The sequence below is a fragment of the Colias philodice genome, chromosome 26 (genome assembly GCF_061535455.1).
Source record: "Colias philodice isolate Cphi_HAF_F1 chromosome 26, ilColPhil1 Martin Lab GWU primary, whole genome shotgun sequence".
Taxonomy (NCBI): Eukaryota; Metazoa; Arthropoda; class Insecta; order Lepidoptera; family Pieridae; genus Colias; species Colias philodice.
In genome coordinates, this window is record NC_143111.1 from 4,875,832 (window position 1) to 4,892,757 (window position 16,926).

The 16,926-nt window shown below is 33.4% G+C and overlaps 1 protein-coding gene across 2 annotated transcripts in view; it reads left to right on the top strand.

Annotated features, from left to right (window-relative positions):
- The window catches only part of LOC149476899 (alpha-N-acetylgalactosaminidase), a 65,885-nt gene that overhangs the window by 43,107 nt on the left and 5,852 nt on the right, over positions 1-16,926 (top strand). For both annotated transcript variants that reach the window (XM_089711223.1, XM_089711225.1), the window contains exon 4: positions 14,996-15,089. In XM_089711223.1, the coding sequence (XP_089567349.1) occupies positions 14,996-15,089 (94 nt within the window). The remainder of the gene's footprint in view (positions 1-14,995; positions 15,090-16,926) is intronic.

A 16,926-nucleotide genomic window follows, 5' to 3' on the forward strand; every position in this document is an offset into this window, starting at 1 on the left:
ATAATAATCCGCGTGTGATATCTATTGCTGCTTCCGTTATAGCATCTTTTTATTTATATTATGAATTATGATATATCTAGACTTGACATCTTTTTTAATTTTTTATCTGCGTGTGAAGGTCAATCTTTGAATCGCATGAACCAATTGTAATTGTACCTAACTAATGTAATAAAGAGCATCATCAGTCAGCACTTCTATCTTAAAATTCTTGTAAGAGGTCGCGAACTGCAAACAAAATAAAATAAAAAGAGCTTTTTTTCCACATGTGGTATCCCTATTGCTGTACAGTGAAATAACCCTCACATTTACGGTCTACAGTTGAAATAATTCGTCTTGCGTTGCGTGTAGTACATTCTCGCCAGATCTCCGTGACGACGTCATTATACGATGAATAAATCACTTTTTAGATCAATTTCAATGACATAACACAGGCCGTTGATCCAGCAGTCTTTTGTTGTTTAAACGGAGAAAATGTATGCATAGGATTGCGTTTGTGCGCACATGGACTATATGTTTTATTTATCGTTTGCTGTGTGATACTCCTTTTTGGGTGGTTCGTGTTTGCGTTTTGCTATATTATATATTGGATGTAATGCGTTAGTTTAAGAACTTGTTAGTAGTTATAAGTAAGTGGGTTTTGTTGTAACTAGTGTGTGTTTTAGGTTTTGTAAGGAACGCTTTTTTAATATTTTTAGCAATTGGCTTTCCGCTTTGATGTAAAAAAAAAAGTTTGTAACAATGCCATTCGATCTAATGATTGAATGATAATTTTCTGGTTAACTTATATATTTTTTAATTTAAATAGAGGTGTATTTAATTTGCTGACCGTATAAAAATCCAAACTTTTTTATGACTACCTTCCTACTGTTTAAACATTATTATAAAATTTTCATAAGCAGTTACGAATATAAAATAAGTTAAACTTAAAAGCAATAAATTTTAATAAGCTTGCAATAAAATATATTTATTATATATTCGCAGTTTCTTATATATAGTAAACTAGCTTTCCACCCGCGGCATCGCCCGCGCAGTAAAAGAAAAACCCACGTAGTTCCCGTTCCCGTGGGATTTCCGGGATAAAACCTATCCTATGTCCTTTCTCGGGCATCAAAATATCTCTATACCAAATTTCATGCAAATTGGTTCAGTAGTTAAGGCGTGATTGAGTAACAGACAGACAGACAGACAGAGTTACTTTCGCATTTATAATATTAGTATGGATTAAAATACATTTCTCTCATGTAATTTTTATTAAACGCATACTCATTTGTACTTGTAATGTGAACAACTTGTGTTATTGGAAATAAATCAAATAAACACGCAGATTCACATATATTATGTTACATATTTGGAATGCGATCAGAGAAAATTCACTTTTTCTCTAATGGTCCGGGAGCCAGCAGCAGATTTTATGACCAAGTTCCTCTCAAGCGGTAATTAGTAAAATGCATCAAAGTATAGTATTATGAAGCCTCGTGAACGTCAGCTGGAGCTCGGTTGGGGGGAAGAGCGGTTGTAGCCTCCCGTATCAGCTGACGGTTTTTCCACCAAGATACAGCCAGCTGACATATATATTTATCCACAGTTACATATAAGCTATCATCAGGTAAATTTTTGTTTGAGAGGAAATAACGGTAAATAAATTTTTCTTTAAATTTAACTTTCATGTTCGAGACACCAGCTGACGTATAATACACCATGTTGTAACCAGCTGACTATTTTTTTTCGTTGAGATATTGGGTTAACTACAATTTGACAAATTTTTAGCTGAGAGGAAATGAATGAATGAATGTATTTTTTTTCCTATGTGCGTGGGAGGCTACAACCGCTCACCCCCCCCAACCGAGCGCCAGCTGACGTTCACGAGGCTTTATAATACTATACTCTCATGCGTCTGACGAATTATCTCTTGAGAGGAAATAGTTAACCAAATTTGCACCTGGCTCCCTAACCATAAACGTTTCTGGCTATTGCATGTTTTAATATTAAATACTAACTTATATATTAGCGAATAGTGATAACATTTAGAGCTCGTAGTACTATTTCGTATTCTATGGCTCTGGTGTTTTTTTGTTTAACAATAAAATACCTGCCATTCAATAGTAACTTATATGTAAATCTCAGTATAATAGGAGCATAATAATTATATGAATCGAAATAATGTCGATTTAGGTGTGGAATTTGAGCTATAAAATGGACACTATAGACCATGGACAAATATATTCCTATAGACACAGTCTAACGACCATTTTCTATACATATACTATGCTATAGATGAAAAATTAAAAAAAACTGTACTTTAAAATGGACGGTGATCAAGGTCAGATGACCAGTCGTCATATTATAACAACTGCTTCTTCTACAACTCTGCTAGAGAAGAGTAACAATAGTACTAAAATTTGTTATCCATCATGTCAACTTTGAAATAGTTCTTCTATGAATTGTTATACCGCCATTGTCAATCAAATGATAGTCATTAATAAAATAGCAGTATCAAACGCAACTGGTCTACTGTAATTACATCGTGACAGCCTTTCTTTGACTTTTTTGTTCATTGTTAGGAAATCTCACGCGTGTCTTAGAAATTGTATTACGAAATCAAATGCTTTTGTCCGTTTGTAGGTATTTCTCTTTATTTGGTTTCTTGAATGGGTATGATGTAATGATTGTTGAATGATGTTGTAGAATTTTAATATTAGTGGAATATTTTATATGAAATTTGAAGAAATTGTTTTGTTCACATACTTAATATACCGATTTCTAGCAAACAAACATAATATGGAAATATTATGTTTGTTTGCTAGAAATCGGTGAGCGATATGGCCGTTTTTTGTTCCGTATATAATATATTTTTCTAGTCTGAAGTTTAAATTCAATGAAAAAGATTATTTTTGTTTAATTATTTATTTTCACTACCATATACCATTCTTTTGCCAGTCTACTAGACATCTAGATAAAAACCAAGTTGTTCAAAGTGGAAAAATCAAAAGTGGTTATCATAATAAAATGTACTCTTAGTTTGAATTGTAAGCAAATGAATGCAAATGAGAAGAAAGTTTGTGTCAAGTTCACAAGGTTATCAGCGCTCGGATGCGCACGTGTTATTGATGAGGTTAAAAGTTTAAAACATGATTGTGAAGATAATGAGGATTTTCGTTTTTTTCTCTGTTGACTTTTTGATCTATTTCTATTGCTAATTATTGCTATTCTCATATTTAATGGGGTGATACCTATATTCGAATTGGATATACCTAGGTACATCTTAAACAGTATGAAGGTATACAAAAATCAGAACATCGATCTTAGCCGGGCAGTTTGTGTAGTACCTTACAGACTTTATGGAAATGCAGTTCAAAATGTTAATCTTAAATTATAAGTAGGTACTGAATTAACTAGTCGCTCTTCTTTATTTTCAACAGAATTTAATTCAATGTACACTTAAATAGTCCATTGAATAAAAAGTTCTAGAGTGCGTGAGTTAGTAACGTAAGATGTTTCTTCGGAAACATGTCAAGAGTCCCTAGGTAATAAACATACTAAAACCCCGGGACACTAGGAGGAGCCCCGGAGTGGGGGGAGGGGGGAAATGGGTCCATTTTTTCATTTTTCACTTAAATCTCAAAAACGGTACATGTTAGAGAAAAACTTTCAAGGAAAAGTTGAAAGGCCATAAAATTATCTACAAGTTGTACCTTAATCATTTTTTCCTATATCCTACCGTTTCTGAGTTATAGGCAGTAAAAAATGATTTTGGCTCAAACAATTTCCCCATACTACACATCAATCGATCAAAAAATATTTATTTCTTCCAAAAAACTCAAATGTGCAACTTGTGACCGGTACAGATAGATTGCTCATAATTAGGTCTATCATTGATAAAAATACCAGATTCCACCGCGGAGGCGTTTACGGGTAATTGAATTTTATTAGGGTAGTTACGATACTTGAACTTTTTATTTTTTTTCTTCCAAAAAACTCAAAAGTGCAACTTGTGACCAGTACTATTAGATTGCTCTTAATTAGGTCTATAATTGGTAAAATAAACACATTCCTCCATGGAAGCCTTTAGGAGGAATCGATTGTCAAAATATTATATTAGGGTAGTTTGAGTTACTGAACTTGATCTTTTTATTTTTTTCTTCCAAAAAACTCAAAAGTGCAACTTGTGACCGGTACTGATAGATTGCTCTTAATTAGGTCTATAATTGGTAAAATAAACACATTGCTCCATGGAAGCCTTTAGGAGGAATCGATTGTCAAATATTATATTAGGGTAGTTTGAGTTACTGAACTTGAACTTTTTATTTTTTTTTTCTTCCAAAAAACTCAAAAGTGCAACTTGTGACCGGTACAGATAGATTGCTCATAATTAGGTCTATCATTGATAAAAATACTAGATTCCACCACGGAGGCGTTTACGGGGAATTGAACTTTATTAGGGTAGTTATGATACTTGAACTTTTTATTTTTTTTCTTCCAAAAAACTCAAAAGTGCAACTTGTGACCGGTACCGATAGATTGCTCATAATTAGGTCTATCATTGATAAAAATACCAGATTCCACCATGGAGGCGTTTACGGGGAATTGAATTTTATTAGGACAGTTAGTTAAAAAGTTCAAGTATCGTAACTACCCTAATAAAATTCAATACCTCCTAAACGCCTCCATGGTGGAATCTGGTTTTTTTATCAATGATAGACCTAATTATGAGCAATCTATCGGTACCGGTCACAAGTTGCACTTTTGAGTTTTTTGAAAGAAAAAAAAAATAAAAAGTTCAAGTATCGTAACTACCCTAATAAAATTCAATTCCCCGTAAACGCCTCCGTGGTGGAATCTAGTATTTTTATCAATGATAGACCTAATTATGAGCAATCTATCTGTACCGGTCACAAGTTGCACTTTTGAGTTTTTTGGAAGAAAAAAAAATAAAAAGTTCAAGTTCAGTAACTCAAACTACCCTAATATAATATTTGACAATCGATTCCTCCTAAAGGCTTCCATGGAGCAATGTGTTTATTTTACCAATTATAGACCTAATTAAGAGCAATCTATCAGTACCGGTCACAAGTTGCACTTTTGAGTTTTTTGGAAGAAATAAATATTTTTTGATCGATTGATGTGTAGTATGGGGAAATTGTTTGAGCCAAAATCATTTTTTACTGCCTATAACTCAGAAACGGTAGGATATAGGAAAAAATGATTTAGGTACAACTTGTAGATAACTTTATGGCCTTTCAACTTTTCCTTGAAAGTTTTTCTCTAACATGTACCGTTTTTGAGATTTAAGCGAAAAAAAAAAAAATGGACTCATTTCCCCCCTCCCCCCACTCCGGGGCTCCTCCAAGTGTCCCGGGGTTTTAGTATGTTTATTACCTAGGGACTCTTGACATGTTTCCGAAGAAACATCTTACGTTACTAACTCACGCACTCTAGACCCCCCTTGGAGGGACTCATTCAATGGACTATAAAATAGCACGAGTATAACAATTTTCTAACAAAGCACCTATTGAAAAGTAAATTCCCTTGGATGTCTCAGTTCCTGCATTAAGAACGATAATGGGCTAATGACAACGTGTGTCGTGCAGATAATTGATTAATTCTGTATTACAAACGTATAGATTATAAGAAATATCACTCTTATCATAATCTTATTATGCACTAATTGTTCTAAGTCATTCATTTTCTCAGCATTCACTTTCTCAAATCCTTGAAATTCAATAATTTGTTAAGTTCAACAACTGCGAGCAAAGATGCGTAGAACATTTTTTTAAATTGTGCACAGATTAAATATTTTTTCTTATTGTGACAACCAATTAGGTAATTATGGAAAAGAAAAATACTGGCCGGTTAGAAAAAGTTCCAGTGCGCAGTTATTAAAAAAAACTTAGAACAAAATATGTTAAATAATATAATTGCGCGCTGTTTTGTTAAATAATCATATAAATTGAATATTTTGGTAAATATCAATTAAGTGAAATTTTTGTGTATTGAACATTAATGAACATTATGTAGTGGACCGGATATATAATGAAAAAAAACATACATTTAAATTTCTATTAGCAGTAACTTATGACAGTTTTATAGTACACTAGCGGTCCGCCCCGGCTTCGCCCGTGGTACATGTTTACGTTTTCTCTACATAAAAACCATTCTCGTACTTCAAGGAATATAATAAAAAAATAATTATCGAAATCGGTTCAGCCGTTCTCGAGTTATGCGCTTACCAACACATTTTGCGATTCATTTTTATATATAAGAGAAAGACTAGCGGTCCGCCCCGGCTTCGCCCGTGGTACATAATTACGTTTTCTCTACATAAGAACCATCCTCGTACTTCAAGGAATATAATAAAAAAAGAATTATCGAAATCGGTTCAGCCGTTCTCGAGTTATGCGCTTACCAACACATTTTGCGATTCATTTTTATATATAAGAAGAAGAAGATTATAAAATACATTATTGCGGCGTGAAGGAAAGTAAAAGTTTGTTTATAAATTATAATAATATCATTTTTCTAACCGCCCAACAAAGCCGTGAACACCTCATTACTTTGAAAGAATGCGGTAGATGACAAATGTAAGTATATTTATTTGTGTTGAATCCATTATAGCGAAGAATTTGCGGCTTATTCGATTTTATAATGCGGTATTAAAAACGTTTCCAATATGTTTTTTCGTAATAGTGGCATTGTTCATTTATATTCAATTTCTTACAGTGTTTTTGTGCGATTCGTGCATAATGATATAGAGCCTAGTCTGCTTGATCAAACACCATAATTTACTAATTTATGGTAATTTTGTTATTAAAAACAAACTATTATTATTCAGTTAATAATATAAAACAATAATTTGTTGTAAATATATACGCTTGTGCTCTTATCCCAATTAAGGGTGCACTCACACACATCAGTCACCGTCAAGTCACCGATGACTGATCGGTGACGGTTTGTGTACGTATCCACAAACACCAGTCACCGTCATGTTGTCCGTCAGTCACGTCGCCGGTTTGACTGAATCATTGAACACATACATCAGGTTAGTGAGTGATTAGACGTGTGTCACGCTAGAGAACATGTAGCAATTGACGGTAGCACGACGCTGACTGAACTGAGACGTGACGGCACCGGGTGAGTGGGGATAAAAGTATGATACATGTATGGAAAGATTATTTGACGTGCCTGACCGGGGACGTCACTGATAGATTTCGTGCCGGCGACTGTCATGTGGGAACAGAGTCATACTAGAACTATTGATACATATTTTTTTTTAATCCTGTCCGGTGACGTGCCGTGACGGTGACTGATGTGTGTGAGTGCACCCTAACACTTCAGTGCAAAATGCAATATCCATAAAATGAACTTCTCTTAATAATCTGAGAAACCGAGTCTTTAATGGTTTAAACACAAAAACAGTATTATCGTTTGGGTTACAATTTAGCATATTTTCTCAGGATCGGTCAACGACATTTAACAAAATATTTGCTCACGAGCTAAAATGTTTGCAAATACTCATTTTCTACTTCTAAATTTGCATGAACAGTTACTTACCTGTAATAAAATCAATACATAAATGTACCTACTTTTATATTTATTTAATACCAGAAATAGTTAAGTACGTACACATGTAATAAAATATAAGCTATTAAAGGATAGATTTTTCTTAATCTTCATAATATGTGCACTGCAGCGACTCTCGTTATGATTCAAATCTTTTTAAATATGTGTTATTTTGTCTTTCTTCAAGCTTTTTTTATCCATGTCTTTAATTTTCTTACGAATCAGTTATATACTTACTCACAGCTCAGCTATGCACTGTTTGTTGTCAGTTAGTAACGTAAATAATGGCTAAGCAGTGCACTAGCGCAGTTCAAAACCTGTCGGCTCTATGGAAAATGCAGATGATCCGCTGACCCAACATGCATTTTCAAGATGGCAACCCACTTTCCCGCCAAATGAGCACAAATCGGGCTGAACAAAAAACGTCACGGATATAAGACGATTTCCATAGACGTTATGCTCGGGAGATGGAAAATCACATTTTGTGGGCAACTTTCTTTTGCAATCTCATCAAGTTGTTTATGGTTATTTTATGCAATTGAATTGCATTGATGGATGTAATTTTGAGACATCTAATTTACGTACTCTCTATTAAAATATGAGTAATTCTTTCAATTCAGTACGAATTTCATTTTTACAATTTATGACTCCAATTCTAAATCATAGTGCGTTTCTAATAATAATATACTAGCGGTCCGCCCCGCCTTCGCCCGTGGTACATATTTCGCAATAAAAAGTTATGTTCTTTCTCAGGGTCTAAAGATTATCTGTGCCAAATTTCATCAAAATCGGTCCAGTAGTTTATGCGTGAAAACCATACATACATACATACATACATACATACATACAAACCTTTCCTCTTTATAATAGATAATTAGACACTGTATAATGTATATATTCATTATTCATACACTGTTATCCACATATTTTTAATTGATACCAATATAGCATGCCTCAGATGCAAATCATGTACCTATACATTATATTACTAGCCGCTCCGCGCGGTTTCACCCCCGTGGCTCCTCTCCTGTTGGTCGTAGCGTGATGGTATATAGCCTATAGTCTTCCTCGATAAATGAGCTATCTAACACCGAAAGAATTTTTCAAATCGGACCAGTAGTTCCCGAGATTAGCGCGTTCAAACAAAAAAACAAACAAAACAAACTCTTCAGCTTTATAATATTTTATTACTTATATATTATAATAACGATTATAAATTTTACTTATTTAAAGACAGAGTGGAATAAAAGCTAGAAAAGATCACATTTTTAGCATGTTTAGATATAATTGCTAGTCTGACATTTTCGAAGCATGCCCGTGACCCACATCCCGCCCTTATATGTTATCGGCATTGTTATCAGATCAGAAGCGTGGGAAATCACGTACAAAACACTTGATTTTTATCTCTTAGTACGTGTGCGCTAGTTGGATCCGAAGAAGGGCCTAATTGGATAGTTTTGTGAGAAATAGAATTTTAAAATGACAATTGAAGATATTATGGAGAGAGCAAAGTAAGAGAATACTAGTGTTGTATATTAGAGGCTAATTGGTTGTTGATATTTTTAAAGTAATAATAAAACAATAAGTTAGGTTAATATACTTACATAAGTATACGACTTACAAAATAATATGAACTTTGGCAAGTCATGTGGTGTATAAATGATCAGAACTTTAATCATATACCCTTTAAAAGGCCTGTTTAATATAAAATAATAGGAAGTTATACACTTATACAGTTATTATACAGTTAGTTAATTATATATCCGGACACTAAATTTACTAAATGCAATAGGACTTCCCATCATAATTGCAGTTTAGCCGTTTAGGATGTAATTTCAATAAAAAATTAAAGGAAATCGAAGCAATAAAATAACTTAAAATTTAATGCGTATATCTGTCAAGTTAAAAAATAATGCATTTATATTTATGTATTTGAAACAGTTCAGGGTGAACTGGGTGATACATACGTCGATTAGTTTAATTAATTTACTGGTATGGATATAGCGGTTAGCGAAAACGGATATTTTGACGTTTCAATGTCGTGACCACCGTGTGAAAAAATGGCACCAACTCTAGTAATAATACGAATAATTATTTTAACAAAAAACTTAACCGCCTTCAAATGATCTGATTTGGACTAAATTTAAATATGTACTAACCGGAAGGCACTAGATTTCTAATAAGAAGGATCACCCAAATTGATTCCTCCAGTCGAAAGTCCTGTTGAACTCAAAGAAAAAATGCAATATTTTAATTGAGAACCTCTTCGATTTTTTTTATGTTGCATAAAAAGTGACTCCACAGTCCACCACTCGTGATAGTGCAGCTAAATATCGTATTCATTACGCCTTTTATTCATAACATAATCGCAACACAAACAATGGTAACTCATTAGCAATGGCTCTAGCCGTAACAGATAATATAATTCTATACGTGCTATAGGACTGTCAATTCAGACAGGCGAAGGTTGGAGTAAAAGTAAAAAAACCGGCCAAGTGCGAGTCGGGCTCGCGCACAAAGGGTTCCGTAGCAGCAAATATAATAAATTACAGTTAAATCAACCTATCTCAAAAACTATAAGAGATACTTTGATCAAACCAAAAATCGTTGAAAGAGTTAATTAGCATGCATCACCTCTATTTTTTTTAGAATTTTATACCCCGTAGTTATAAAAATAGAGGGGGGGGGACATACTTTTTACGACTTTGAGAGCTGATATCTCAAAAACCGTTCACTTTAAGAAAAATGTTTTTTAGAAAACTTTATATCATTTTAAAAGACCTTTCCATTGATACCCCACACGGGTATGTACATCGAAAAAAAAAATTTCATCCCTCAGTTACATGTATGGGGGGCCCCACCCCCAATTCTTTTTTTTACTATTTAGTGTCATATTTTTGTAGCGGTTCATACAACACATATTCCCATCAAATTTCATCACTGTAGTACTTATAGTTTCCGAGTAAATCGGCTGTGACAGACGGACAGACGGACAGACGGACAGACGGACATGACGAAACTATAAGGGTTCCGTTTTTGCCATTTTGGCTACGGAACCCTAAAAATGCGACGCCCAATTAACTAGGTCAAGTTTAACGAATAAGAGTAGCGGTTTTAATGTGATTTTGTACGTTTACTTTCACTCGTTATTAGCGTTTTTTATTTTTTAATTTTTTTAAATTACATTTTATTTTATTTCATAGTATATTTTATGTAATTACATTGTTAAAAAGCTCATTATTTATTCGTTTTTACGATTTTAAATATTTAAAAAAATTACTTTTACTCACTGTTACATCACGTAGGTAAATAATAATTCAATTTGAGGAGAATAAATTAATGAGCTAGCAGCATTTAAGGATTACAAAATGGCTGTCACGAATAACGTATAATAATTATATCACGACTATTACATTACGAAAACCAAGTATCAGATGTAGATACTTAAAAACCTTTCAATTCTTCATTCTATAGCTTTTTCTGATCACATCGGCCGCAATCTCATTATATCACAATTGTGTTGCGACACAGCCCTTGCTATGTGAATGGAGAACAATACATAACAATAACATATAGTGGAGCTAAAATCTTACGATCTGATCCGACCTTGAGGAAAGGATAGGCGTGGGAACGCCTATGTCGTGTCGTTGAAGACAAAAGGCGTCAAAGTAATTTAAATTACTGTTTGTTGTGGCGATATGGTAATCATATCAGTTTTGGAAGGCATTGTTAAATTGCGTGGACGTGGCGTTAGGGTTGTCAGTTTTTTGTTTGTGCACGAAATTAAAAAAAATATAAACATGAATTGAATTTGTTTATGTTGACTAGTGTTGCGGAGGGTTCTAAATTTGCTTCGTTATCAATGATAAGATGAATAAAACCTCAGTAGAGCGAACTTTGATCTTTTGTCTCCTTATGAAAAAACGTCTAGAAACACTTATTAAAGTAAGTTTTAAGGAGATAAGTCATATCTATACTATCAAAAACCAGTACCTAACTGTAATGTATAACTTTCATTAACAGTACGTAAAGAGCGCACCTCACAATAAACTTGTACATTGCTGCAGCCCTTTAACAGACCACTTTTAAAACGTTCATACGGCATACCCCATTGATATTAGTATTAACCAATTATTACCAAGCTCACATCAGAGCTGCGAAAACTTTTCTGAAGATTGTCTTGAAATAAACAAATAGACAACTAAGTGCAGTCTAATTGAAGCTATGCAATCTTGTATTTATATGTCAGTGTTTACAAACGAGTCTGTGGAGGAAGTCATTATATGTTGCCACAGTGGCACATTTCGTAACTATCCGAGGCGGCAAACACTTTCCCACGCACTACGCTTCTGTAAGGGAATCACGATTTAATGTTGAATAAAACTGTAGATGCTGGATGGGTGTCGAAATAATAGGACAGGTACGGTGATTTGTCGCGAGCGAGGCGAAAATTGACGACTGTATTACAGACTGTAGTGCAGGTTGCGGTGGTCTTAGTAGGGTTGTCAATGTTGATTTTTATATTAAATTTAATAAAATAATAGACGAGAATTATGAAAATGTGATTCTTATTGAAAAAGTCTATCAGTTTAAACAAAGAAAATTGTTGAAGAAATATTAATTGTTACCTCACATTTATTGTACTTTTAAATTACCGCCAGCTGAGAGGTTTAATGTTAAGAATGCAATGTCTTCTAACGTGTAATGTTCATATATGTACAGATAGGTCTTTATTAAAATACTATATTGGCCTTTGATATTTATATAACATCGCCATATGTCATCATATCGTCATCCAATTATTTCTACTCTATAATTCACGAGTAATAAACGCACAAGACAAAGCTTTTATAAACCTGCGATTTCTTAAATGTCAATAAATGTAATAATATTATACCCTCAATAAATTTACGCCTACAAGTCGAGATAGGTACCTAAATGCTTATTATATGAACGTAATATAAACTATGACTGGCGCACCCATTAGTATGTTATTTCAGCAAATATCATATTATTAATGATTTGATTCATATTGAAACTAAATTACTTTGTGCTTTTGCATTTACAAAGTTCTTTTCGTTTGAAATGTGTATGTTTTGCATGTGAATCTTAACATAGACAACTTAACGTTAAAATTATACTCAAATGAGTGTACATATCGTTTCTTGTCCAAGGTAATATTCGTTTATTCGGTCAGCAGACCTTTTTGGACAGGAAAAATTTTATAGCCCCTAAAAACTTTTTTCATTCTTGAGGTCGTGAATCGTGATGCATGAACGATCCAATGATCACATTATATATTTAACCTGACTAATAATTTGTTAAAAATAATCCAGTTTTTATTTTATTAGATGTAACCTTCAAAGTTCCGAATCAGTGACTCATACCATAAATCATAACCGAAGATTAGCCAGTTTTTTCGCTCTATTGTATCTCATTTTCGACAGTCGATTGTTATCGATCATTGACCAATAGTTAGTGTATAATTTGTATATATCATAAGGATATGATTAACATAGCTAATCGATTTTATATGTTAAGGCTGTTTGGAATAAAGAACCTTGAACGAAAGCAGTTATGGGGTCATTGCGTACGTAAAACTGATTTCGAATAAACAGATTATTAAAACCGGTAGGTACTTGCACATTTTGAAAACTTATTTCTGCTTTAGGTACAACTCCACAAAAGCTTTTACGATGATTATAAAAATTTCAATAACGGAATGCCTCACCTACCAACCACCCAAATAGAAAATATTTCAGTTAATTCAATTAGAGCTTTTATATCACGTATTCTTGACACAAACGTTATAATTTTATAAAATCTTAATATATATGTTATAGTCAAAGTCCGATACACAGTCTCTTCGCGGAAGGACTGGTTTATCCTAGGTTTGGCCAAAGCCATCAGGCAATCCCCGAAATACATTTCAATTTCGCCCTTTGCCTGAAGTATTTTTAGTCAAACCCAGGAGCTCCTAACTTTTCAGTCAAACGTCGAAAGTAAATTATTCTGTTTCGGTTTTGGCCTAGTCAATCCTAGAAGCGACTGCAATTCTCGGTCAAACGTTGATCTGAACATGTTTAAACAGGTTCATAATGTCTCTCGCGGACCGCGGTGTTCCGACTTCCGACCGATTGTTTTGTCATTTCATGTTCGTTCATTGAGCGTGCGCTCACCATGTCAGAAAAATGATTAATTTGTCACTTTAATTACCTAAGAAATTATTAAAACAATTAACATTAAAGTTAATGCCTCACCATGTCAGAAAAATGATTAATTTTTCATTTTAATTACTTAAGAAATTATTAAAACAATAAACATCAAAATTTTAAAAATGTTATTTTTTTATACTTAATCTTATACAAACTAACCTCCGTATATTCCAAAGCATTTATTTATTTATTTTATACTTTATTGCACATCGTACAAAAGGCGGGCCTAATGCCACACGGCATTCTCTCAAAGCATCTCAAATATAAAAGTGAAAATCACGTAAGCTGGACTTGAAAGCTGCTTAAATGATAAAATGCTTCCAAATATACGAAGATAAGACACTTCATACCTATATCGGAGTTTGACTCGTCAAACCCCGATTTAATAAAATTGTGTTTTGACGTTTGCCTGACCAAATTAGTCTCTCCCAGGTTTGACGAAAATTGTTTAGTCAAAGGCCGAAAATTTACATTTGTTTAGGCTTTGACTAAGTCATTCAGTCTGACCTGAGGATTGACTAGTCCAACCTAGGAGCGCCGGAGCTTCGGAGTTTGCCTATAAATATAAATCTCGTGTCACAATGTTTGTCCTCAATGGACTCCTAAACCACTTAACCGATTATAATAAAATTCGCACACCATGTGCAGTTCGATCCAACTTGAGAGATAGGATAGTTTAAACATGTAGGTACCACGGGCGAAGCCGGGGCGGGCCGCTAGTAGTGTATAAATATTTAGTTTGCATATGTGTGTTTTCTCATATTATTAGTGCTTCAAAGCGAAATCAAATAATTGAACAGACTATTGTAACAGCTTAAATTATGGCAGCTATTTAGCGGAGCTTTTGCGCGTGTAGAAAGGTGTTAAATCTGAGGCCATGAATAATCATGTAAACATACTTTCCATACATTGAGAATTTCTGACATAATGTAGCTATAATAACAAGGATATTAACTTTGTAGTAATGAGGAATTTTGCGATTTTAAATCATTTTATTTAGTCAGAGTTAGATAAGTATCTCTCTCTCTTCAGCCTTTCTCCGCCCACTGTTGGACATAGGCCTCTCCTAAGGCACGCCATTGTATCTATTGATATTTAAATAAGTAATCAAACTAGTACAAACAAAAAACTTGATTTCATTTGAACAACGAAACAAAACTTTTTTAATTCTAATAATATGCATTACATTTGACTTCAACAATTTCTTCTGTTTTTCTTTCCAGGTACACAGCAAAGGGTTGAAATTCGGTATCTACGAGGATTACGGCAACTTCACATGCGCCGGATATCCGGGTGTCGTCGGCCATCTTGCTGGCGGTAAATATAATAACATTTATAATTAATTTACATGAGTTGCATATCGATTTCCTTAATGCATAATATATCGGTGTATGCAGATTATATTATGTAAATATGATAATTACGATTCCTATATGGATGTGTAGGTCACGTGATATCAAAATATGACTCAAAAATAATTTTGATTAATATATTATTTCCTTCTAGAGTTTGTCAACCCATAAATGAATAGCTGAAGCAGTTTTATGATCTTTTATATTATTTATCTTTTTATCTTTTTTGGAATCCTGTTTCCCCGTAATCAGCAGAATAATAATGTTAGAAGTATGCGTCACTTTATAATAACGAGAGCCGAGACATACTATCTAATACTCTGCTTATCTTGTCAGTTAATAATTAGTGTTTCTATGTAGGAACCTACTGTAAAAAGAGATCCAGGATGAAAAATTAAAATTAAAGATTGTGTAAAAAAATGTATAAGAAGAATGATTTTGTTAGTTTGTCCAAGACAATATTATGTACCTATAAGGTTGAGGAAAGGATTTGGCCCTATTTGTTGCCCTACCTTATCATAATCAATTCACACCTAACTATATAATAATTAATTTAAAACTAAATAACAAGCAAACAAACACGTGACACTCGCATGCAGTGTACGCAAACAAATGTTTTATTTCGCGTGACATAGATTTATGCAACGTATCGATTTAAATAACGTAACCGGTGCAAGCATTTACAATTCAATGCGCGGTAATACTGACTAGATACGGCTAAGTATGTATGTGTGATTACGATTTACATTCACTTGTGTTAGCGTAGAAATTTAACAAATTTGGTGTCGAAAATTTGTTGATCACGTGGGCTATGGTAAGTTCTGATTGGTGGATGAAATAGTTCGCGGTTAAGTTAAATTGAACACTTGTATTTTTAGAAATTTTTAATGAAATAATCAAATAACCATTATTACTTTATGTCGTCAGTCTTCTCAGTAAGTTTGATGTGTTTTTTTTGGGATTGTTTAATGAAATAGGTAACCGTTTCAGTTTAACGAAATCAGTATTCTGTACCTTAGAATTCCGCTCTTCATTACTGATAATTAAAATTAAAATCAAGATATTTCAATTTGCATTATTAATATTATCTACCAAGCAGCTTCCAGTAGATCCAAACTTCAGTAGAAGGTATGTATAGGTTCTTCCTACGAAATTGAATACTTAGTGAATGAAAATAGAGAACTTCAAAAATAATATATTTTTACTTTACATATATTGTGTACAATGGGATATGTGCTACAATAAACAACCTTAACTAAATATCAATTATTTTCGAACTTTTTCTACACACTGTAGTGGGTGATGCATCCTTTTATTTATTTTTACAAACTGATAAATATCACGCATATAAAAAGCGTCCCAGTTACATAAAGGTCGCGTGTTTTTATTCGAACCAACTGGTAACTTCCTAGACTATTAGGTCTATCGGTTCTGCTCATTAACCTTCATTAATATTGAACATGCGATTTCCTCTCTGAAATAACCACTATTTGATCCCGCTGAATAATTATTCATGATTGACTTGATAGCAGGATTAACTGATAGGTAACAGCTAGCATAACTAGCCGTATGATGATGTGGATAATAGAGTTACCAAAGTTTGGAATTGTTCGCTACAATGTTCGTTTGAACTTGATATTATTATGTCTATTCAGTTAGTATTTCTCTGTCTCTGTGTGGTTAAATTCAGAGTAGAAACAAATAACACCGCGGTCGTACGCTACGTTACGTTCTATAGTTTAAGCAAAATGTCTGAAAAGACATCATGTACTAGTCAAATAATGAAAACCATTGTTATAAGG